Here is a 26,548-nt window from a genome sequence, read left to right as displayed (position 1 = left end):
GAGAAACACTCCTCAACAGAAACCTCCAGCACGGGGAGGTACAGAGGTCAGGAGTATGTTAGACATACATTGGATGGCTCTCGAAAAGCCTATTATGAAAGCCTCCACTGTGCAAGTGCCAGAAGACTCTAAGACATGCCTGGGCTGCCCAGCCAGCGTGGCTCAGTGGTTGAGCATCAACCTATGAACAGGAGATCACGGTTCGATTCCCAGTCAAGGCACAAGCCCGGGTTGCGGCTCAATCCCTAGTGAGGGATGTGCAGGAGACAGCCGATCAATGATTCTCTCTCTCATTGATGTTTCTATCTCTCTCTCCCTCTCCCCTTCTCTCTGAAATCAATAAAAACACATACTTAATAAAAAAGAAAAAGAAAAAAGGAAAAAAGAAATGCCTGGCCCATGTTATACTCAGGTGCACCACCAAAGCAGTTTTATTAGAAGGGGTATGGATGCTGTAAGGCAGTCTCAAGGAGAGAAAGGAATGTCAAAGGGAATTCTTCCACATGAGATGGAGAAATATATTGGAAAGGCCTTTGCCATCGGACAGGTTTGGACTCTGAATAACATACTAGCTCAACTTTTCCAAGCTGAAGTTCGCTTATCAGTAAAACACAATTATAATAGTAGCATGGCTATTGTGAATATTACAAAAATATGTATGCTAAGTTTTTAGCATTTATGTGCCTTTCAAACTTGAGATTCGCAAGTATTATTTTCCTTCTCTACCGCCTGTGCCTGAGATTCTTACTTATTTCTACAATACCAAAAAAATATATTTATAAATTATGACTAACTTTTCAATGAACATAAGACTCCTTGCTTGCTGTATCTGTTAATCTGTCCTATTATAAATCCCCAAAGTTAAGAATCTGGCTTCTCATGTTGAAAAAGTACTTCCAGTCATAAAGAATCAACTGTAGGAATGAGGTTATTACAATGTCCACTCTCCTCAACAGATAAACATGCTGAATTTCATATTTTTTAAAGGTAAAATATAACACTTTTGGACAAAGGGTCATTTCAAGGGCTAGGTGATATATTTTTGAATATAATGTATTAATTCTCCTAAAATCTCTCTGATAAGTTCTCTTAATAAAACAGCATGTAAAACTCAAACTATAGATGGGGTAGGTATTTAATGGTAACTGGTTATTTTTACTGGCATAGGTATCAGGGTGAAATCACTAAACCTTGGAAAGCTGCCTTGGAACATGCCTGGCACCAATGGGAATGAAGACGTTACAAGGCAGCTATGAGGGGTGTGATGGTAAAGCCTTAATTTGCGGTGACATCTTTGGCAAAGCAGCCTTAGCAAAGCAACCCTGTAAACTCAAGCCAGAACTGAAGGACAGGGACAGAGAATACCTCTTAGGCAGAAGACTACTCATCACTACCCTCAAAGGATGCTCTTTACACTGATTTTATAAACTTTATCCACCATCCCAACAACATTTGAAAATCAACGCTTGCTCTAAGCCAGGAGTTCTGGACACTGTTTTGGGGAGGGCTCAGTTAATTTACCCATTATGTCCCCCTCCCTGTTTCCATTCAGTACACTAGAGAAGCAGACTTAGCAGCATGAACAGCCTACAAAAGGTTCAAATTAAAGACTATGAGATCTATCAGTAAGTCATGACTACTGGTTAGTTCATTTCATAAGCTGGAATTAATATACCATAAAATGCCTTTACATTACTTTCAGCTATTTTACATTAAAAATATACTATAACTGTGAGGGTTAATATTAATATCCAAGGTTAATATCCAAGGTTAGTATTAATTATCTTTAGAAAGATGATTCAAGATCTACCATTTTAAAATTTTTTCCCCAAACCTATTTGTTCTTCAGTTATTATCCAAACAGATTCTATTTCACCCATTCATTTATTAATTTAATCATTTGTTAAATAATTTAACAAATATTTACTGGGTATCTATGCTGAGCCAGGTTGGTGCTATATTCTGGAGATAAAACTGTAAACTAGAGATATAAATTCCCTAAGTTTATGTTCTCCATTCTCATTCTGAGAAATACTTTGTTTTAGCTCACACAAAGTATTACAATTTCATCATCAGAAAGCATCCTATTCAAGAAGAGTTCATAATATAACAATATTTCTATAACATAAATATTAGAATGGCTTTCTGGAGTAATTAGAAAGTATGCTGTAAATTACTGAAATGGTTAAGAGAATTATAAAGTAAAACTGCATGCACTGTTTCAGCAATAAATTTTAAAATCTAGAGGAAAATAAATGGTTTCTTAGCAAAAAATAAACTGCCAAGAATAAACCATGGAGAAGTAGAAAAAATACGGACAGAGCAAATAGCACTAAAGGTATTAGAGTAAGATTTATCATTATAGAGGCACCCTGAACTAGCTAAGTTAATAGCTAAATTCTAACTAATCTTTAAATACCTGAAAATTTCCAAAATCATTTAAGGTGTTTCAGATGATGATGATGATGATGCTAATAGCCAACCCATATAGTGCTAACTATATTCAGTCACTGTACTAAGTACTTCGTATTAATCCATTTAATCCTCCAAACAACTCAATGAGGTAGATAGTATTATTATTAATTAACAAATCAGGGTCATAGAAAAAGATGAAAAGCTTCACAATTCAATTTTAAGATCTTAGAAAAAATGGTTACCTATACTGTCCCCCACAAAGAAAAACAACTATTACAAATACTACTAGTATATACCAATCTCCCTTAGAGGAATGAGCGAAAGAGTAACCTATTAACTAACTAGGAATGCAATATCAGGAAATCTACATACCTTAATGCAACTATAAATTAAAAGAAGAAAATATATAATGTCAATAAATGTGAAATGGCATTTCCAAAAATTCAGCATCCATCCCTAATAAAAACATTAAATAAATAGAAAAAACTATTTTAAGGATTTTCCAAAATTAACAGAAAATATTCTGAACAGCAAAATACTGAATGTTTTCAATTAAATAAAAACTGGAGTAGAATACTCACTATTTTCAAAAGTAATGCCCATTACTTTTCAACATTACTTGAAAAGGTCTAGGTTTCATAAAAGTAGTAAGACTAGAAAATCAGTATAAGCATTGCATTGAAGAAGAAGAGATAAACCTATGGTTTCTGGAAGGGCACAACATTCAGTCTATAATAGCTGGTGGCTTTCTGGCAGGATAGTGGTGGAGAATGGTTAAAGGAAGAAGACAAGACAAAAAGTAGAAGGGAGGGGGAATGCACCCAAAATTACTCCAGTATTTTGTTAAAGCTCTATTTTTGTAAATATATCTATATGTCTGTCTGTTTTTATGTGTGTATGCAGAGAGAGAGAACAAGAATAAGAATAAAATGTGTGCTATTACACATAAACCGAATTTTGTTTAACCAAAACTTAAATACCAAAATTTTTCATTTTAAATTTTGATTGAAAATCTTTCTAGAACTCTTCACACATGCCTGCTTTCTTACATAAACTCTCGTAATCACAAACTTTATATTTTACTGATAATTTGACATCAATATGGTATAATGGGAAAAGCACAGGCACTACCTGGCAGACCTCTATTCAAATCTGCTTTTACACTTTTTCATCTTAGGGTGCTAGGCAAGTCCTTTCACCTTTTGAAGGTTCGGTCTCCTCATCTGTTCTACGGCGATAGCATTAGTGAAAACTAACATGGTGCACTCTCAATAGTAATAATTCTCATTATTAACTTAGTGAACTGCAACATGGAGAGGTGCTTGGGTAAAGGACTGGCTGCTTGCACATAACCTCACATGGTGGAAGAGGTAAGCTGCCTCTATTTTCTTACTTAGTCTCTCTTTACAATTAAAATATTTCTCCCCGGCCCTCCTTTTATGGGAAGTAGTGAGAGAGGGCTACTAGCAAATCCAAACGTAGCAACTACAAAGGTAAGACAGTAGCTAATACGATTTACCACTCAGTTATATTCCAGAATCAAAGAGTACATCACAAACAGCAAACTATCAGCTTTCACTTCTCCTTGCTTGCTGTCAGTGTGTCTACCTTAACAGTAATCCTCTTAGTTCCCTTTCTAATTTATTAAAAACAAGCACCCAGACACTGGCTTAAGAGGCTAGTCTCTACAATGCATAGAAAAGAATATGAGTTTTAATACATAAATTTTGTGACAGATTTCACTTTCAGCTGAGTACTTAGCTATATTCTGTATACTTGCAATTACTACTTAGGAAGAGATCAAAAGTTGGTGATCACATGCAAAATTTAAAGATTATGGACAGTTAATGCCCTTATACATTTCACCCCATCTGTTTTCTAAATATCACCCTAAGAATAATTTATCTGATATAACCATTTCCTTTCTAAGTTTAAAATTTTATAGCAGAAAGTATTTTCTATCAAGGGGGGGTGGGGGGGGGGGGCAATTTGCCTCCAGACAGCCAGATAAAGATCTTCCAGAAAAATCTATGTAAGGAATAAAATTAAAAGTCACAGGATCTTGAAATCTCACCAGGTGTTATGTGAAGGGAAGAAAGAAAAGAGGCAGTTGAAGGTTCACATATCTGATTATATTTTCAACACTTTTTAGATACCAGCCTAAAAATTTTTTACAACTCTCATTTAGCCAGATGCAAACCAGTAATAGGCATCAAAACTTAGTCCTCTACAACCTGAAGAATAGTTCAATTTGCAGATAATAAATGCTTAATATATATGACTAGAGGCCCAGTACACAAATTTGTGCACAGGTAGGTCCAGTCCACCCAGACTGGGGCCGATCAGGGGCAGGGCCGGCTGTGGGGAGGGGCTGCGGGCAGTTTGCTAGCCGGCCCCAGCCCCAATGGGCGGGGGGGGGGGGGGGGGGGGGGGACGACCATGGGTGGGGCCGGCCTGGTGGAGGGGGGGACCTGGCCCCGCCCCCTGGTCGAAGTTCCGGTTGAACTCCCGGTCAAGGGGATAATTTGTATATTAGTCTTTTATTACATAGAATATGCACTGTGAAAGCACCAATACAAAGATTGATAAAACAAGGATTCCAGCCTAAAGGAGCTCTCAGTTTGAGGGTGCTGACAAGAGAACTAGACAATGAAGAACTAATATAACACAGTAAGTGCCCAATAAATGCTAGCTATTAATTGCACAGGCAGTGTAGGAAGACTTGAAATAAGGACACTAGTCCCTATGAAGTGTTAGAACAACATCTTTTGAATACCACATTTATTCAAAGATTTCTAAACCTAATGACAAAACTGATTTATCTTTTAAAAAAAGATCACTCTGCCTGGAGAGTAACATGCTAAGTGAAATAAGTCAGTCAGAGAAAGACAAGTATCACATGATCTCACTCATATATGGAATCTAATTAACAAACTGATGAACAGAGTGGATCCAGAGACATGGAAGCATGGAACAGAGTGCTGAATCTCAGAGGGAAGGCGGGGGAGGATGGGTGGGTGGGAGGTAATCAAACAAAGTCCTTGTATGCATAATGCATAACCCATGGACACAGACAGTGGGGTGGTGAGGCAGGAGGGGGAGGCCTGAAGGGAGTCGATAGGGGAAAATAAGGGAACATATGTAGTACTTTCAACAATAAAAAAATTTTAAAAATAAAAAAGGTCACTCTGGCATAAATGTGGCAGATGAATTATACTGGAGCAGTGTACAAAATTACAAAGCAGTAGGATGTACTGGTTAAGAACCTGGGCTTGGGAGCTAGACTGTCTGGGTTGAATACAGGTTAACACTAGTTGTGTGACCTTGAATAAGCAACTTAACTGCTTTGTGCCTCAATTTCATCATCTGCAAATAGGAATAGGAATAATTCTTGCCACAGAGGGTTGTAGTGAGAATTAAGAGAATAATTAATTAGAATAATAATAATTCCTGGCACAAAGTACTCCATAAATAATTGCTATTAATTGCATTTTTAAAAAAAAATGGTCATAGGGAGATTAGTTGGAAGGTCAGAAAATAGTCCAGGAAAACAGAGGTGAAAACAAAGAGGGGTGTGTTCACTTGCGGTACCTGAAATGGTGATAATACCACTAGCAAACCAAGGAAAAGGAAAGGAAAACTAGGCCAATGAGTGTAGCTCTTGCCATGTTAGGGCTGAGGTTCCCACACATCATGAAAGTGTAAGTGTCCACTGGTGATTGGGAAAAAAAAAACAGATCAGAAATGAAAAAAAAAAAGAGGTAGGAACTAGAGATATAGATCTGAGAGTCATTAACATGTGGAAGAGTTTGTGGAAGCTGTGGTAACGGAAGAGAGTACTCAGGCAGAAAGCAATGCGAAAGAGTCCTAGGACCCACAGGAACTAGGCCTCTAGGATCACAACAGGATCCATGGGAACACCAACAAGACCAAGAACCCGATAAGATAGAAAGAAGAAATATAACCATATGAAACATATGAAATAATCCTGTCCTTTATGAAGTTTTCAATGTCGTTAGGAAGAAAAAGACATACACATGCTAAACCATTTTTATCGTGACTGTTTAGGATTAGTAGCACAGGTGGTAGGCATTAGAAGGGCAAGAAAGGAAAATTGTGCTAAATATTGGAAAAGCCAGTGATGACATAAAAAAGAACACTGGCATAAGATGGGGAAGTAAAGAGGAAAGTGAAAACTTTTATTTATTAAATGTCTACTATATGCAAGTAACTATAGTAGAATGTTTCCAGCATTTTACCTAATTTTATTCTCAGAATATTCCTCTGAGACAAACCCTATCCCTATTTTACAGGAGCAGTTTGCAACATACCAAATGAACTTGCCCAAAGTCTTGCATCCAGTTATGGGCATATGGCAGTTTTACAACTGGAATCTCAGTGGAGGGCCCATGACTTCCACACCATACTTCCACCTATTAAACTGCCTAATGTAGGACAAGTCAAAAGGGGAAGGGAAAAAAAATAAGAACTATACTAGAAGAAAACCAGAATTATGCCTACATATCTCACTTCGATAAAACTACCTTTTTGAGGACATGTGAAAGAAAGAAAAAAATTAGTTTTTAAACATCAAAAATCATCTTTCAATCACAGAGAACAGGTAGGGTTACAGATACCTCCTTGCTATCAGTCTCTTCCCTCAGGTCTTGTCCGTACTGTTACCATAGTTAGAATTCTAAATTGCACACCTGACCATGTCCTTCCTCCTCTCTTTAGCATCTTTCAATAACTCCCTAAAAGAGAAAAAAATATTAACAGAACCAACAGGAAAAGGCTATCTAATACATCTAGAAACCCCTTAACCTAGAAGGAATAATAGAAAAAAGTTAACTCCTAAAAATAAATGCCCTATTTTTAATCTTTAACCCTATTTTTCTCACCTCAGCATTGTAAAATAAACTTCAAATGCCAGTTAAAGAGCAACATCGACACCTTGTGGTAAAGATCAAATGGCTCTTAATTAAATGTCTGCTTACATCAGCGGTTCTCAACCTGTGGGTCGTGACCCCTTTGGCGGTTGAACGACCCTTTCACAGGGGTCGCCTAAGACCATCCTGCATATCAAATATTTATATTATGATTCATAACAGTTGCAACATTACAGTTATGAAGTAGCAACAAAAATAATTTTATGGTCACAACATGAGGAACTGTATTTAAAGGGCCAAAAGGTTGAGAACCACTGGCTTACACGAAAACTAACTCTTAATCCAGGAATTCCCAAGGGTTAAAGAAGCAAAAATTTAATTACCTTTGCACACACTAAAGGTAAATTTAGAAAAAGTTTCTATTATTTTGACAACTAAAATTAGCCTAAATTCTTCACTATAGGCGAAAAAAATCTGAGTAAAACCTCAGGGTATTGTTTTCCTAAAAAATGGTACATCACATCCATCTGAAGGAGTTTTAACCCTGGTCTTTGGTGCTTCCAAATCCTTGCCTTAGTCAAGATTTCCTACTTTCCTGAGACAGTCACACATAACAACACAGTGAAAGTTATTAATTAGAATACACTCTCAAAAAACAGAACCAGGAGACCTGGATTCGGATCCTGACTCCAAAAGACACGGAGAATCTTGTGGAGTTAAAAGTGATATTAAAAAATTCTGACTGTGTGTTTTCACATAAAATTACAGATCAAGAAGTAACAATTTCACAAACCAAGAAAGCATCAGGAAAAGAGAAGATATATTTCTTAAATTATTCTCATCCAGGAACAATGTTGCCTGAGTTAAATAAAGAAGGCAAACTATGAACAAAACTGATGGACACAAAACTGTTTTCCAAGCACTTTTGATTGAGCAGAGAGATGATGGTTACTTTTTTTCTAATGTCTTGAGAGAATGTTCAGAGAAAGCTGCATTTCCCTGGGAATGTGCTACCAGCTATAAATGATTTAACACAATGGTAAAGATAGGGCCACTGTCAATAAGGCAATTCAAACTGCTAACCCACCTGAGGACTCTGAAAGATACCCTAGAAATGAAACCCCCAAGAGGCATATCATTGCAAGATCAGTGTTAACTAACTGAGCCACTTCCACTGTTCACCTCATAACCACCAGCCTACAAAGGTAAGTGAGACTTAGAAAAGGATCTACAAAACATGCTTGTCAGAAAACCTTCATACTGACCTCCAGCCTGGCTCTTTCCTACTGTGTGCCCTCAGGTAAATAAATCATTTAACACCTCTTGACTTCAGCTTCTACACTGGTGTGTGAACATAAAAAGCTTCTAAGAGAATGAGATCATAAATGTGAAAATGCTTGTAAATTACACTTCACTTCTTCCAACTTCTAGAGGAATCACAGAGGTTAAACGAATTGGATAAATCAAGGATAACTCAAGTCAGGGTCAGGTTGATGGAAGCATTCTCTATTATGCCGTGCTGCTTCCCAAGATGCTACAGTCTGTCTGATCAGTTTCCATTCTTCTGTATCATGAAGAGCTTTTGATGTTCCTTGAATCTAATTCTCTTAGTTTATGATGCTGCCTTTCCCAAATCCTCTCCTCCTCACTGACTTTGCATTCCTTTCTCTTTTAATCTACTGATTTCTCTAATAAGGTCACAGAATCTCATACTTGGAAAATATCTTTAAAATAATATCTATACTCTCATTTTACTTAAGAAAACAGGTCAAGAAATATTAGTGGCTTACTCACATTTCAAATTATTTCTGTACAGTCTTCTTTCCAATACTTAAAAATTAATGTAGTCCCAAACTGAATGGGCTCAAAAATATGAGTTACATATTTTGACACCTCCTGCTTTCTCTACTATCTGGTTACTAAATCCTATTCATTCTGTTATTTAGCCTAAGAATTCAAAGTGAAAGTACTTCTCAGATGAGAATCAAAAGTCATCAAATGTGTGTGGTTACTTTAGTTGAAATCATTGTCTCTTAAGAGCAATTTATACAATCCATGTGACCAAACTCTCTATCATCATGGATAATAAAATTCAAGATTTGCAAAGGAAAGGCCCATTTCATAATGTTTATAAAATAAATAATCGTCCAATGGGACAAGAGTCCAATAATCCTTCTGGACTCTTCCTCTAGTAGATATATAAGGGATGTCTAATGGTCTGAAATTTATGATGTGTTATGTAAACATTAGAAAAAGACTTCCAAAATCAAATTTCAATGAACCATCTGTCTGAGGAGGGTGAACACAGGTTGAGTGTCACTGTGAACTTTATTTTGAACTGCATTTATTTTAGTAACCTGCCTCTTAGGAAAATGTCCTAGATGATCTACAACACTGAAAATTAAAAACAAATTTTAAAATCTTTCAAAATTAAGCCAGACATTATAAAAATACAGAGTTGCAGCAGTTAAGCCTCTGAACATGAGATTCGTGCAAAGCTCCTTTGCCCTGCCAAACATGGTTCTTTTAAAAGATGAACAGCAGGTCAAAACTCTAAGCTGTGTCTGGGGCTATAGGAGGGCTTTTCTAGTAACGCTGTAGTTGTTAAAATTCTGATAAGTCTAAATTTTGTACTTCTGCTTGCTGCTCTTTCTAGTGCAAAAGACTAGAAATAGCTCATGCCCCTGTCTTAAGATCACTGGCTTCCAATCACTCTCTCCCACTGTCCAAAGAAAGGAAATGACTTTTCAAAGGTTTTGTGAAGGAGATACACTTAAATCATTGTAGCTACAAAATTTATGAAGCTCTCACTAAAAAATGCCAAGCCTGAATAACGGCTTCTAAACCTCCCATACATTTCCTCACCCTGAAATGTCACAGACTCAAAATGAGGAAGATTCTTTAGAAAATGCAGGAGGACTCTACAAAGTTTCTTACCGCAGCAAAGAGAAGACATCATAAGAATTGCGAACACAGTTCTGATCCACCTGAAGAAGAATATTCTTCTGAGCATTTGAATAACCCTAAAAGATATTAATTAACAAATTAATCAAAGTGAAACAATATATGCACAATTAATCATGTTTGTATTTTTAACATTATGATTTATAAACACTTCAGTAAATTCAAATTGTTAAGAGATTCAAAAATTACAACTTCCATATAACTAAAATTTAACATTTTATACAAGTGAACTCAAAATAAATTTCCTCTAATATTTTTCCACAGAAACAATGTTTCACATTTTGCAGTGAATTTCGCAGAGAAGCCCCAGAAGTCTTTTTTACATATGTGACTGAAGAAGAGTATTAACAATAATATTTCAAGTATACCTAGTCATTGCATGTAATGTTTTTATGGGGGAAAAGGCATTCCAAGTTCCAATTACGAATACCAGAAACAAACATTTCCACTTAGTGGTACAAAGATGGTGGGAGCAAGGATGGTTTCTAGAGAAAACATGGCACAACCCATAAGAATTACAGAACAGGTATTTATCATTTAAGGCAGATAAAGTAAATAGTAGTTAAGAAAAAAGGACTCTGGACCCAGACCACCTGATTACAATGTAAGCCCTTAATACACCAGCTCTGTAGTCTCTTGAGCAAGGTATCTGCGCATTCTCAGTTTAACCTTGGTTTCTTCTTCTGTACTATGGAGTGATAATATTACCTACTTCACAAATGGTTGTGGGAATTAAAAAAGTTAATATTTGAAAAGTAAAATATATGTAATAAGCACTATATAAATGTTTGTTATAATACCATTATAAGCATTTTTAAAGCTTTGTTGCTACGGACATTAAAATACTACTAACCCATGCTACCTCAAAAAAAGGTTATTAGAATATTATGAACAACTTTATGCTACTGAATTTGACAACTTAGATGAATTAGACAAACTACTTGGAAAAACACGAAATGTCAAAATTGATCATGAAACAGTAACTGAGTAACCCTATATGTTTTTTTAAGTGAATATTTTAAAAAGCTGCCCACAAAAATGTTTAGGTCCATATGGTTTCACTGATGAATTCTACTAAGCATTAAGAAATAACATTAATTAACACAAACTCATTCATAAAATAGAGGAAAAGGGAACAATTTTCAACTCATAAGACTAGCATTACTGATGCTAAAACTTGACAAAGACACCCTCTCTCTCTCTCTCTCTCTCACACACACACACACACACACACACACAATTACAAACCAATATCCCTCATGAACACAGACACAAAAATCCTTGGCAAACCATTAACAAATTAAACTAGCAAGCCCTAACCGGTTTGGCTCAATGGATAGAGTGTCAGCCTGCGGACTGAAAGGTCCCAGGTTCGATTCTGGTCAAGGGCATGTACCTTGGTTGTGGGCACATCCCCAGTAGGAGGTGTGCAGGAGGCAGCTGATCGACGTTTCTCTCTCATCAATGTTTCTAATTATCTCTCTCCCTTCCTCTCTGTAAAAAATCAATAAAATATATTTTAAAAAAATAAAAATAAAAAATAAACTAGCAATATATTATAAGAATAAAATAATAACACACATCATTATTGACTTAATTTATTCTAAAAATGTAAAGTTGGTTTAGCATTTAAAAATCAATTAGATAACATATGAAACAATAATTACAGAACTATCTTGATGATCACACAATTATAAAGATGTAATTTGTGCCCTAGCCAGTTTGGCTCAGTGGCTAGAACAGTGGTTCTCAACCTTCCTAATGCCACGACCCTTTAATACACTTCTTCATGTTGTGGTGACCCCCAACCAGGAAATTATTTTCGTTGCTACTTCATAACTGTAATTTTGCTACTGTTATGAATCGTAATGTAAATATCTGATATGCAGGATGTATTTTCATTGTTACAAATTGAACATAATTAAAGCATAGTGATTAATCACAAAAACAATATGTAATTATATATGTGTTTTCCGATGGTCTTTGGCGACCCCTGTGAAAGGGTTGTTCGACCCCCAGAAGGGTCGCAACCCACAGGTTGAGAACCGTTGGGCTAGAACATCAGCCTGCGGACAAAAGTGTACCAGGTTCTATTTTGGTCAAGGGCACATGCCTGGGTTGCGGGCTCAATCCCCAGGAGAGGATGTGCAGGAAGCAGCCAATCAATGATTCTCTCTCATCATTGATGTTTCTCTCTCTCCCTCCCTCTCCCTTCCTCTCTGAGATCAATAAAAATATAATAAAAATAATAAATAAGATGTTGCTTGTGACAATAGTAACACAAAGGGGAACGGAGCTCTCTTAAAATTATGATATGCTGGAATTGGTCTACGGTAATATATAAGAAAAGTTTTTATACAATAGTGAAACTAAATTGATATTAATTTGAATTAGATTGTTGTAAATTAATATGTTAATTGTAATCCCCAGGGTAACCACTAAGAAAATAACTAAAAGATACATAGTAAAATAAATGAGAAAAGAATGAAAATGTTACATGAGAAAGTAGATAACACCAAAAAAGGTAGTAATGAAGGAAATAAGAAACAAAAATGATATGAGAAAGCAAATAGAAAAATGGCAGAACTTCCATATCTGTAATTACATTAAATGTAAGTGGACTGAAAGGCAGAGGATGGCAGAAAATATATTTTTAAGCAATCCACTATAGGCTATCTACAAGGGATGCACTTTAGAACCAAAAACACAAATAGATTGAAAATTAAAGAATGGCGCCTGGCCGGTATGGCTCTGAGTGTAATTTATAGCTGCAAACATCTACATCTAAAAAAAAAAAATAGAGCTCAAATCAATAATCTTCTACCTTAAGAAAATAGAAAAAGAATAAACTAAACCCAAAACAAGAAAGAAGGAAATAATAAAAATTAGAGCAGAGACCCATGGAATAGAAAATACAAAAACAACAAAGAAAAAAAATCAAAAAAACCAAGTTAGTTCTTTGAAAAGATCAACAGAACTGACAAACCTAAAGCTAGACTGAGCAAGAAAAAAAGAGAGAAGACTCAAATCACTAAAATCAGAGTGAAAATGAGAACATTATCACCAACCTTACAGAAATAAAAAGTATTACAGAAGAACACTATGAACAATTGCATGCCAACAAATCAGATAACCTAGATAAATGGAAACAACTCAAAACACAAAAATAACTCAAGAAAAAACAGAAAATCTGAAAAGACCTACAAATTGTCTAAAAGTTTAGCTAAGCTACTCCACGGTATTGCTGCCTTGGCATCCATTTTACTTGAGCAGGCAGCCCGCGAGGACCTTAAACTGACACTAGCCCCTCAGGGAAGCGCACACCTGGATGGCAGCTCACAGAGTCAGAAGCAAAAGTAAGTTCCTGATCTGACTTGTGATCAAGCAGTCGTCTCCCCTGCTACCGGCACCTGTATGCCTTATGCACACGCTAGAAAAAAACACCCAATGGAGATGAGGGCATGAGTGGGGGGGTGGAGAGGCAATGCGGGGATAAGAACACATATGTAATACCTTAATCAATAAAGGAAAGAAAAGAAAATTAAATAAAAAACAAACAAACATGGAGACTACCAAAACTCTGCTCCTTTGGTTTAAATTGACCAGCTCAGCCCTAGCCCAGAAAGCCCAAAGCACTCCACCCATGGACTCTAATAAAGGCATGTACCAAGGTGCTGCCTCTGTCTCCTGCCCCTAGGTGGCTCTTTGAGGCATCTCCTGTAATTCCTCTTATGATCTGTGGTTAATCATAGCTCACCATCTGGCCCCCTATGCTCCACTTAACAAATGTTAATTTAACAAAGTCAGAATACAAGTAAAAAGGTTGAATCAGTAATCATAAAAATCCCAGGAAAGAAAAGCCCAGAACCACATGAATTGACTGGTGAATTCTACCAATCATTTTTTTTTAAAATAATAACACTAATCCTTCTCAAAGTCTATCCAAAAATGGAAGAGGAAGAAATATTTCTTAACTCATTTTATGAGACAAGTATTACTCTGATAACAAAGCCAGATAATATCACAAGAAAATTATAGACCAATATCCCTTATGTATACAAATGTAAAAATCTTCAACAAAATATTAGCAAAATTAATCCAGTAGAATATTTAAAAAGGTGTATGCTATTTGGTCCAGCAATTCTACTTCTGGACATATATCTAGAAGAATTACAAGACTCAAAGACAGATTTTTTACATCCATGTTCAATAATAGCATTATTCACAACAGTCAAGTGGTAGAAGAAACCTAAGGTCCATCAACAGATGAATCAACAAACAAAATGTGTAGCATATATTCATACAATGGAATATTATTTAGCCTTATAAAGGAAGGAAATTCTGATGTGTGCTATAATATGGACGACATTATCTTACATAATAAAAGGCTAATATACCAATAGACCGAATGGTGGAACAACCGAACAACCGGTCGCTATGACGTGCACTGACCATCAGGGGGCGCGCACAGAACATGGAACATGGTGGGTGTCGGCCACAGCAGGATGGTGGAGGAGGTGAGCGGGGGCGCCAGACCAAGTAGGGGCGCCAGTCACTGTCTCCAGGGCAAGCCTCTGGTGGTTACTAAAAATTCTTTGCTCCTGCGCACTGTGGTCCTGCCCGGTGCTTGCATCTGCTGCTGGCACCAGCCCTGCTGACACCCGCAGCTGGCGCTGAAGCCACTGCTTACACCCGCTGCCGGCACCCGGCACCAGTCCTGATCGCTTGGCGCCATCAGTGGGTGCGAGCAGCGGCTACTGCCCCGATCGTCCCTGAGGGCTTCTCCACCTCCCCCTGCTCCTGAGGGGCGATCGGGGCAGCAGCTGCCACTCACACCCACTGACGGCTCCGGCCCTGCTCCAACCTGCTGCTGGCACTGGCCCCAATTGCTCCACGCCATCAGCGGGTGCAAGCAGGGCCGGTGGCGTCAGCCCATGGGACTGGCAATGGCAGGAACGGGGCTGTTGGCAGACAGGGAACCAGGGGCCATGGCTGGAGGGACTGAGCGGGGGCACCCCTGTGCCCACTGCAGCCTCGCAGCCCACACAGTTCCTTTCAAGGTGCATGAATTCATGCACTGGGTCCCTAGTGTTACATAAAAGAAGCCAGTGACAAAAGAAGATACTGTATGATTCCACTTACATACGGTACCTAGTGTAGTCAAATTCATAGAAACAGTAGGGTGTGTGCCAGGACACTTGGGAAAGGGGAAGATGGAGACTTAGTGCTTAATGAGTAGAGAGTTTCAGTTTTACAAGATGAAAAGAGTTCTGGAGATGGATGGTGGCGATGGTTGCACAACAATGTAAACTTACTTAATACTACTAAACTGTACACTTAAAATGGTTAAGGTGATAAATATTACATTCTGTATATTTTGCCACAATTAAAAATAATTTCTTAAAAGGATTATATGCCAGGAATAAGTGGGCTTTATTCAAGGTATATAAGAGTGGTTCAATAAATGAAAGTCGAGGGGCCATGTTGCTGGGTGACCCGGGGAGAGGTACCGGGCGAGAGGCGAGTCCCGAGGAGTCGTAGCGTGGCCCGCGGCTTGACGCCCAGCACCTGCCAGTCCCCCATGGCCCCGTGGAGCCGAGAGGCGGTGTTGAGTCTCTACCGGGCTCTGCTGTGCCAGGGCCGAGAGCTTCGCTACACGGACCAGGACTTCTATCTTGCCTCCATCTGCCGTGAGTTCCGGAAAAATCAGAAGCTAGAGGATCCTGAGGCCCGGGAGAGGCAGATGGAGAAGGGCCTGGTCTTCCTCCAGCGCAGACTGGGGGGCATTATTTAGGATCCTCTCCTTTCCTCTGCCATCCTAATTCAAGGGAAGGAGGGCAAAGGTGCCTTCTGTGGACCCTCCTGCTCCCCCTCTCCCCTCACACCTCACAGATGCAGTAGCAGCTGCAGGTGAGCAATGGCAGGCGCTGGCGAGCGCAAAGGCAAGAAGGATGACAATGGCATCGGCACAGCCATTGATTTTGTGCTCTCCAATGCCCGGCTGGTGCTGGGGGTGGGCGGAGCGGCCATGCTGGGCATCGCTACGCTGGCGGTTAAGCGGATGTACGACAGGGCAATCAGTGCCCCTACCAGCCCCACCCGCCTGGGCCATTCGGGGAAAAGGAGCTGGGAAGAACCAGCCTGGATGGGCTCCCCCCGACTGCTGAACAAGGACATGAAGACAGGCCTGAGCCGGTCCCTGCAGACCCTTCCCACAGACTCCTCGGCCTTTGACACAGGAGAAACTTCTTTCTTACTACCGGAACCGGGCTGCCATCCCTGCTGGTGAGCAGGCTCAGGCCAAGCAAGCTGCCGTGGACATATGTGCTGAGCTCCGGGGCTTCCTGCGGGCCAAGTTGCCTGAGATGCCACTTCGGGACATGTACCTGAGTGGCAGCCTCTATGATGACCTGCAGGTGGTGACAGCCGACCACATCCAACTCATTGTGCCCCTTGTCCTGGAGCAGAACCTGTGGTCGTGTATTCCTGGTGAGGACACCATCATGAATGTCCCTGGCTTCTTCCTGGTTCGCCGTGAGAACCCAGAGTACTTTCCTCGTGGTAGTAGTTACTGGGACCGCTGTGTAGTAGGGGGCTACCTGTCCCCAAAGACAGTGGCAGACACATTTGAGAAGGTAGTGGCTGGCTCCATCAATTGGCCGGCCATAGGGTCTCTCTTGGACTATGTGATCCGTCCGGCACCCCCCCCAGAGGCCTTGACTCTGGAAGTGCAATATGAGCGTGACAAACATCTTGTCATTGACTTCTTGCCATCAGTGACTCTCGGTGACACTGTCTTGGTGGCCAGACCAAACCGGCTAGCCCAGTATGACAACCTGTGGCGGCTGAGCCTGCGTCCTGCTGAGGCGGCGCGCCTGTGGGCTTTGGACCAGGCCGACTCGGGCTGCCGATCTCTGTGCCTCAAGATCCTCAAGGCCATATGCAAGTCCACTCCAGCTCTGGGCCACCTCACTGACAGCCAGCTCACGAATGTCATCCTCCACTTGGCCCAGGAGGAGGCTGACTGGTCTCCAGATATGCTGGCCGATCGGTTCCTGCAGGCCTTGAGGGGACTCATCAGGTACCTAGAGGCCGGAGTCCTGCCCAGCGCCCTAAACCCCAAGGTGAACTTATTTGCTGAGCTCACCCCTGAAGAAATAGACGAATTGGGATACACTCTCTATTGCTCATTGTCTGAGCCAGAGGTGCTGCTGCAGACGTAGGGCAGGTGAGGGCCAAAGGGGTTCTGGGCAGTCAGGCCCTGGATTCTCTGTTAGAATCACGGCTCTAGAGATGGTGCCTCACAGGGTCCCTAGGTGCCTCCTGTCCTGTTGTCCATCGCCCTGGTCACTTCATGCTGATTAGAATGACATCTTTTAAATCTCCTATTTTCTCAAACCCAACCCTTTCTATTTTTGTTACCAAACACTGTGCTCCCTCCTTCTCCTTTACCCCTCGCTCCAGACTAGTTTTGCTGGAATGAATTGACCAGGTGGAGCACTGGCCTGAGCTGTTGAAAACACTTGGTGTTTTGCATGTGGCCCAGGTTTTCTGCTCCTGTCTGTCCCGCCTTGCCCTTTGGCCTGCTTCTCTTCCGCGTCTTCTCTACCTTTTCCTATTGTTCATGCCTTGTTTTGTTCCTTTCCCTGGAGCACACCTGCCTAATCAAGATGTTGCCTTTAGTTGAATATCACTCACCTTATTGCATGTTTCCAAGCTGACCTCTGCAGAGTGCTCAGACAGTATTTAGGGTTTCTGGGGGTACAGTGACCTTGGATTCAGGTTCCTGGAAAAGCAGCCTATTCCCCCAACCTCCTGACCAACTCCTAGCCCTAGTGCTGAGAGGTCTCTCATGGGAACACAGTCATTGACCCACACAGAGTGGGGGCTCAAGATAAACTGATGCAATGTTATTTGGAGAGTGTGTTTTTTAGTGGCCACCAGTGAGCGTGCAGAATGGGGGAACCGGAGGTGGCCTGGGAGAGGATCTGTGTACTTGATGTCTCCAGCTCATGTGGCTGGTCCAGGCCACACCACCTGTGTGCAGGAGTCAGAGGGAGACAAGGAGGGAGGGGGCTGCAAGGGCAGCACCTCTGCATGAGCGCGTTCGTTCACTCCTTCCTTGCCTCCTTGTCCTTTAGAGGCCTTCAAGAACACAGCCTTAGCCCTAGAGGTCGAAGGGAGGTGGACAGGCAGCAGGATGTCAGCTGGAAGACCCAGTCCTCAGTTGTGGCTCAGTGACCATGTTTCTCCCCCATCAGGCCTGCCTTTCTAGGATGTTGTCTTAGAGCAAGAACAGTCCTAACCGTCCGCCACAGTAATGTGAGAGGGCTGTTTGCGGAACTTTCCAGGCACCTCCAGAGGCCAAAGGGCACTCAAACATGCTCAGACCTCTCCCCAATCCCCCACCCCACCCCAGTTCTGTCTCTCTCTCACCCAGCACCTGGGGAGATTGGTGCTACCTAGGAAGAGTGCACACGGATAAAACATATGAAGGAGGTGGGGACTTCCTACGCTCCTTGTTTCCCGCTGCTACAATTGCACTATTTATTGCAATGTAAAAAGTATCCTGAGGGTGGGGAGGAGTGTTTAATACACAATGCCAGTGCAAAATAAATAAATAAATAAATAAATAAATAAATGAAAGTCAATCAATGTAATATACACCAATTGGAGGACTCATGCTTACCAATTTCAAAACTTACTACAAAGTAACAGTAACCACAAGTGTAGTATTGGCATAAGCTGAGATATATAGATAAGTGGAATAGAACTGAGAACCCATAAGTTAATTCATATACCTATATTCAATTGATTTTCAACAAAGGTGCCAAGACTATTATTCAATGGGGAAAGAACAGTGTTTACAACAAATGATGCTGAAACAACTGAGTAGCCACATGCAAAAGAATGAAGTTGGGTCCATCCTTAATACCATGTACAAAAATTACCCCCAAAATTTAACAAAGTCTAATTGTAAGAGCTAAAAACATAAAACTATTAGAAGAAAACACAGAGGTACATTTATATAACCTGGGATTTGCCCATGGATTCTTAGATATATAACACCAAAAGTATGACCATCCAAGGAAATAATAAATTAAACTACATCAAAATTTTAAACTTTTTGTGTAAAGAACACTATAAAGGAAATGCAAAAACAAACTAAAATGGGAGAAAATATTTGCAAATCATATATTTGATGAAGGTCTAATATCCAGAAGTCATAAGGAACTCTGACAACTCAACAATAACAAGACAAACATGATGAGAAAGAGAACAAAAATAAGAAAGAGACCTATAAATTAGCTACAAAATCTAATTAAAAATAGGCAAAGTACTTAAAGACATTTCTCCAAAAAAAGTTACACAAATAGCAAACAAGCATATAAAAAGATGTTCAATGTCATTGGGGGAAATGCAACTCAAAATTACAATGAGAGCCCTAGCCTGTATAGCTCAGTTGGTTGAGCATCATCCCAAGCACCAAGTGGTCATAGGTTTGATTCCCAATCAGGGTACATGCCTGGGTTGTGGGCTCAATCCCCAGTAGTTGGTGTGCAGGAGGCAGCTGATAGATGTTTCTCTCTCATCAATGTTTCTCTCTCTCTCCTTTCTTCTTTCTCTAAAAGTATCTATAAAATAACGTATTTTTTTAAAAACCTACAATGAGATACTTTATACCCGCTAGGATGGATGGATGGATAGATAGATAGATGATAGATAGAATTTTAAGATTGGGGGTAAAAAACAGAAAGTAACTGTTGACAAGGATGTAGAGAAATTAGAATCCTCATACATTGCTGCTGGAGATGTAAAATGGTCAGCCTCTGAGGAAAAAAAATTTGGCAATTCCTCAAAAAGTTAAACGGAATTACCATATGACTCAGGAATGCCAGTCCAGGTATATGTCCAAAAGAATTGAAAACAGGTACTTAAACAAGTATTTGTACACAAATGTTCATAGCTGCCCTATTCACAATAGCCAAAAGATAGAAATAGCTAAACATTCATCAACAGATATGGATAAACAAAATATGGCATATTCATACAATGGGATATTACTCAGCCATAAAAAGAAAGAAGTATTGACACATGTTACATGTGGATGCACCTCAAAAACATTCTGCTAAGTGAAAGCACCCAAACACAGAAGGTTATATATTGCATGATTCCATTTCTATGAAATATTCAGAATACATAAATCCACAGAGACAGAAGTAGACTGGTGTTTGCCGGGGGGATGGGGAGGGCAAAATGTAGAGTGAATGTTTAATGGATGTGGGATTTCTTTTGGGGTGATGAAAACGTTATGCAACTTGATAGAGGTGGTGGCTACACAACATTATGAAAATACCAATGCAACTAAATTGTACACTTTAAAATGGTTAATTTTATGTTATGTGAATTTTCTCTCAAAAAATAAGAGATGGCTAAGAAGTAATTTACATATCATGAGGGCAGATTAAAAAGAGAACAAAAATAAGAAAGATAGTCCTATAAATTAGCTATAAAATCCAAAATAATAAAAGCCACTAGAAGTAGACTGAAGATTCTTAGGAGAAATGATTAATAACATTCCATTTATCCTTTCTTATTTTATGCAAAAAGCTGCCAAACATTTCTTCCTATTAAAAACTCGTCCACACGACAAACACACAACTAAAAGCAATACATTACAGCAGGGAAAGAGCACTCAAATGAAAGGTTTTTAATCCACTCTGCCTGTCATGAACGTGAAGAAAAACATTTAACTCCTCCAGGCCTCAGTTTCTTTAATTATAAAATGAGATGAGATTACTGCTACTAAAAACAATCATTAAACAATGAAAGCAACAGACACAAGGAAAACATTTGTGAGCATTTACAGTATGCCAGGCAGTGTTGTTTCCCATGTTAATTTTAATAAATGTTCATATGCTAAAGTTTAACATATTTAATAGTCACACAACCCTGTGAAACAGAAACTATTATTATCCCCACTTTAAAGGTGAGGAAACTGAGCCACAGAGAGGATTAAGTAGAAGAGCCATGCAGTCTGGCTCCACAGCCCATGTTCTTAATGACCATGCTACACTTGATCTCTAAGACCTTTTCCAGTTCTAAAATTCTGGGTCCATGTACATTTAAGGCAACTTAAGGACATTATTAAACCCTTCTGCTTCAGCCACCACTTAGCAATTATCATTCTTGAAATACGCTAAGAGCCTTGTTCTGAATGACATCTAACTTCACCAGATGTGCAATCCCGACAGACCTCTGATGAAGGGGTATAATGGAAAGAAATGGCTCGTTTGTATCTGGTTATCTGTGTGAGATACTGCTAAGTGCCAAAGAGCCCGGAGATTTACATGTCACTCAAAATTCTTCTGAAGCCAGGCCTACCCATTTGTTTTCAAAGAAGGTCTGGGTGAGTATCTACTAAACTGTTCAAGGAAGCAGATATTTTCACATATCCCATGAGCAGGAGCAAGTCTAGGCAGATGATCAGGTGTGTTTCTAGATCAGCAGTCAACAAACTTTCCCAGTCAATGGCCAGATAGTAAATATTTTAGGCTTTGCCAACCACATATCATCTCTCACATATTCTTTGTTTTCTCCTTCAAATTCATTACAAATGTAAAAACCATTCTTAGCCTGCTGGACACACAAAAACATGCGGACTGTAGTTTGCTTACCCCTGTATTAGATCACTGAATGAGTCACCTTTTAAATATGTTACGTACATTTTAGCTGCTACAGCAGTCCTAAGACTGTCCTTAACTTTATTAAAACTATAAAAATTGTACTGAAGAAATCCAGGTGACAGGATAACTGATTATAAAGCAAATAGTATTATACATACACTTATTCATTTCAGTGTTTACTAAACACCTAATACATAGAAGGCGTCAGGCAATTGCTACCATCCTTATAAAAGTATACAACCCAGTTAAGTTTGCAAGTAAAGGAAAAAATGTAAAGATGCCAAAAGAAAGGTTAAAAAGAAAAGCTACAGGAGTTCTAATGTGGTAAAGATTCCATCAGGTAGAAGCAGGAACATCAAAGATCACAACCAGTGGCAGTATTTGGGATAGATTAAGAAGTATTAAAAAGCTGAATGGCAGTGAAGGGAAGTCCCATACAGACCGAATACATTTGGCCAAAGCATGACAATGGGAAATACAAGCTACATTCGAGCATTAAATAGTGGTCCAATTTGTTCAACTTTGTGGTATGAAAATGACTGGGAATCCTGAAGAGGAAAACAGTGGGAGATATGGCTGAATGATTAAGTTGGGAGCATGAGGGCACAGAGAGCCATGTGTGTCATGCTAAAAAGCCAAGACAACTCTGGTCAATAAGGGCTCATGAAAGGTTTCCGACCGTGTCAGCTAATAATGAGACCTGCATTTAAGGACGGTTACTCTGGCAATGATAAATAAAATAAACTGGAGGAGGCAGAATGTCCAAATACCACTTAGGAGGCTTTATTAAAAATCCACTTACTAGAGGTAATGAGAACTCAAACTATGAAAAAAGAGAGAGAGAGGGAGAGAGGAAGTAAAGATAAAAGCAGAGATAGAACCTAAACAACACTGGCTGAATTTAGGCTAATGGAGAGATGGAAATCGGGTCAAAGATCTGTACGCATCTAGCAGACAAAAAGTTGCTCTATACAACCAAAATGCGAGTGAGCTTTAGGAAGACTGGTTAGGCAGCGGTGAATAAGACAGAGTGGATACATAGAGACTATAGTCATTAGGCCCACCAGGAAACTAATGCACTAATCAGCCCTCTGGGGATGCCAGTCTGAGCTTGGATTATGGCAATGGAGATGGAAAAGTAGCCATGGATGTAAGTTATTTCAAAGAAGGACTCAAAAGAGTCTAATGACTGCATCAAGTGGATAAAAGAAATCAATCAAACCTAACTACGAGATTTGAGGCCTGGATAAATGAGAAAATAGTTATAAAGATGTGGAAAATTGGAAGGGAAAGCAAATCTGGAGAGAAAAATAAAGAGTTCCACTTAAACTATAATAACTTACGAATGACAGGTATCTATGCAGAAAGAGTCAAAACTACTTTAAAAAAGAGAACTTGAATTTTGAGTAACAAGTTACATAACTGATGATGAGCAAGCAGTATATCCCAATAGAATTTTTAATGATCTGCTGCTACAGAAGCTTCATCCACTCATTCATCAAATAGCTATTAAATTATTACTCTATACCAGGCACAGTACCAAGCACTAGGGACAAATTAGCGATGAAGAGAGACACTGTCCCTCCCCTTACACAGTTTACATTGTAATAAGAAAGAGAGATGAGCAAATGGGCAATCAGAATATAACAGAATAAGGGTCAATCATAAGGAAAATGAAATGCAAGGTGCTATGGGGAATAAGAGGAGGATCCAAACTGGATTTAGGGGGCATTTACAGAAAAACATTCTGTGGAAATGGGATCTAAGCTAAAACTGAGATGGGTAAATTTTAGCATAAGAAAGTGATATGGTGGAGTACTTAGAAATCAGGAACCAGATCACAGCAAGACCTTATAAGCCATTCATTAATTACTCTGAAATGATCTGCATGAAGAAGAGACATGACCAGCATTTTTAGCAAGATAAATCTGGCTATACAGTCAAGAACCAGGAAAGAAGATATTTAGTAGGCACCATCAGTAGTGATTCAAATAAATGATTTTTAAAAAGGGGACGGGGTCCAACATGACTCCCTGTTCTCACTTGAGAAAATGGATGGATAGCAGTACCATTCACTGAACTAAGGAGCACACAGAGGAGGGTTATTTTGAAAGGGGGAGGGGAACTGAGCTCAGTTTGGGATGTATAGAGTGTTGTGAGTCTGAAACATCCAAGCAATCTGACACAAGTCTGGATGTATGGAAATACAGGCTGGAGATGTAGATTTGGGAGGAGTCTGAATCATCCAGAAACAATCCTATATAATAAAGAGGTAATGTGCAAATTGACCATCACACCCTCGCACAAGATGGCCACCCCCATGTGGTCACAAGATGGTCACCCCCATGTCGTCACAAGATGGTCACCCCCATGTCGTCACAAGATGGCAGCGTCCATGTTGTCACAAGATGGCCGGCAGGGGAGAGCAGTTGTGGGCAATCAGCCTAGCAAGGGAGGGCAGTTAAGGGCGACCAGGCCAGCAGGGGAGGGCAATTGGGGGCTACCGGGCCGGCAGGGGAGGGCAGTTGGGGGCAATCAGCCCAGCAGGGGAGAGCAGTTGGGGGCGATCAGGCTGACAGGGGAGCAGTTAAGGGCAATCAGGCAGGCAGGCAGGCGAGCAGTTGGGAGCCAGCAGTCCTGGATTGTGAGAGGGATGTCCGATTGCTGGCAGTCAGACATCCCCGGAAGGCTCCCATACTCGAGTGGGTGCAGGCTGGACTGAGAGACACCCCCCCAGTGCATGAATTTCGTGCACCGGGCCTCTAGTATGTTAATGTGAAGACAAAAGGCCCAAGTAGAAGCCTAAGGACAGTAATTTAAGGGCTCCACTGAAAGCTTTCCCTTGCAGGCCTGTCTGTCAGTTTTCTATGTTATTCTTAAAACCGTAAGTAAACTTTGCCAATAGTCCTTCCACTTACTTAAGAATAAGAAATTATAATGGGCAAGAAAAAAAAACAACAGCAATGGCTCATTCTACTACTTGAACACATTTTCAGATGCAATGCATGTACTTAAAAAAATATATAGTATTTATTTATACAACTACTCCTAAAATAGCTACCTGATGAATCAACAGACAGTCTGTGTTCCTATGTGTATGTTTATTTGGACACTAATACACTTTTAAGTGTCAGCCAAGTTAAAACTGAGAAAAATTGTGCAAGTACCTCTGTCAAGCACCTTCTAGCCTTGGACACCCCCTGCCTCTGAACTCTGATGAAGCCCAGATGGTGAGCTATTAAGGAGGGAGGCAAGACATCTTCTTAGACACTGAACTGGAGCTAAAAATGTGTATTCCCCTAGATTTGGTCTAAGGTTTGAGACAACAGAGAATGTTTTCCTCTCCCTCAAAGCACTAAGAAGCAATGAGAATAAGAATAATGTTATTAAGCAAAGGTATACAGATCCTGAAACTAAAATCAATTCTTTTTATTTTTTTTTAAACATTTTTAATTGGTTCTGAGAGAGAAAAGAAGGGAGAGGGAAAGAGAAACATGGCCTTCTGCACGCCCCCTACCAGGGATCAAACTCACAACCCAGGCATGTGCCCTGACTGGGAATCGAACAGGCAACCTTTTGGTGCACTGGACAATGCCCAACCAACTGAGCCACACCAGCCAGAGCTCGTTATTTATTTATTTTTATTATTTATTTTATTTTAGTTAAAATCAACAGGGATAGATTCTTGTTCATAGTTCAGTGTTTCAAACAACCCTCAAAAAAGGATCACATTCGTAGTCACACACTACAAGTCTGAAGTGGACTGACTGTCATCAATGCCACTCTCTGGCGTGAGGACTAAAAGTGACCCTGCTAAAGTAGCCATACCTTAAGTGAAAAGTATCCTATATAATAAAAGGGTAATATGCAAATTGACCCTCACAGAAGAACCACTGGGAATGACTGGTCACTATAACACACACTGACCACCAGGGGGCAGATGCCCAATGCAGGAGCTGCCCCTGGTGGTCAGTGTGCTCCCACAGGGGGAGCTCTGCTCAGCCACAAGCCAGGCTGATGGCTGCCAGTACAGTGGTGGTAGCGGGAGCCTCTCCCGCCTCCTCAGCAGTGCTAAGGATGTCCGACTGCAGCTTAGGCCTGCTCCCCGCTGGCAAGTGGACATCCCAGGCTGCCAGAGGGATGTCTGACTGCCAGCTTAGGCCCAATACTCCGGGGAGTCTGAGGGGTCCCAGACTGCGAGAGGGCACAGGCCAGGCTGAGGGCCCGTCCCCCCACCCCCGAGTGCACAAATTTTTGTGCACCGGGCCTCTAGTATTCTAGAATAGAGATAGCAACCATGTGATTCTAGTAGACTTCAGCAACTCATGGAAAAATATTTACTAAGTAAAGTCTATTTACTAACTAAATCCTAGGATTATAAAAATGAGACAGAACCTCAGTTCTACATGAGCTAATGCCCTAACAGGAAGAAAGATGTATACACAAATGACTACAACTGTGAGAGAAGAGACAAGTGAGAGAGGGAGAAAAGGCAATAGTGACATCATGTTAACTAGCATTAGTGGAAAGATTTTTTAATGAAAGAAAGGGATTCCCAGCTTTGTAGAACAGTTTAAACTGAAACTAGCAGGG

At 40.1% G+C, this 26,548-nt stretch overlaps 2 protein-coding genes and 1 pseudogene across 2 annotated transcripts in view; 2 read left to right on the top strand and 1 right to left on the bottom strand.

Annotated features, from left to right (window-relative positions):
• UVRAG (UV radiation resistance associated) overlaps window positions 1-26,548 on the bottom strand; it is a 284,911-nt gene that overhangs the window by 196,944 nt on the left and 61,419 nt on the right. Inside the window, exon 6 of the mRNA XM_070425651.1 lies at window positions 10,242-10,327. Within this exon, the coding sequence (XP_070281752.1) occupies window positions 10,242-10,327 (86 nt within the window). The remainder of the gene's footprint in view (window positions 1-10,241; window positions 10,328-26,548) is intronic.
• LOC139018211 (mitochondrial ribosome and complex I assembly factor AltMIEF1-like) lies at window positions 15,757-16,096 on the top strand. The gene has a single exon (XM_070426862.1). It carries the CDS (start codon window positions 15,850-15,852, stop codon window positions 16,060-16,062), a length of 213 nt encoding a protein of 70 aa, XP_070282963.1. The 5' UTR covers window positions 15,757-15,849; the 3' UTR covers window positions 16,063-16,096.
• On the top strand, window positions 16,096-17,491 carry LOC139018209 (mitochondrial dynamics protein MID51 pseudogene; annotated as a pseudogene).

The sequence above is a fragment of the Myotis yumanensis genome, unplaced genomic scaffold (genome assembly GCF_028538775.1).
Source record: "Myotis yumanensis isolate MYYU_CA2020_CCGP unplaced genomic scaffold, mMyoYum1.0.hap1 SCAF_10, whole genome shotgun sequence".
Classification (NCBI taxonomy): Eukaryota; Metazoa; Chordata; class Mammalia; order Chiroptera; family Vespertilionidae; genus Myotis; species Myotis yumanensis.
Note: the sequence above shows the minus strand (reverse complement) of the source record. Positions and strands in the feature narration are given on the sequence as shown.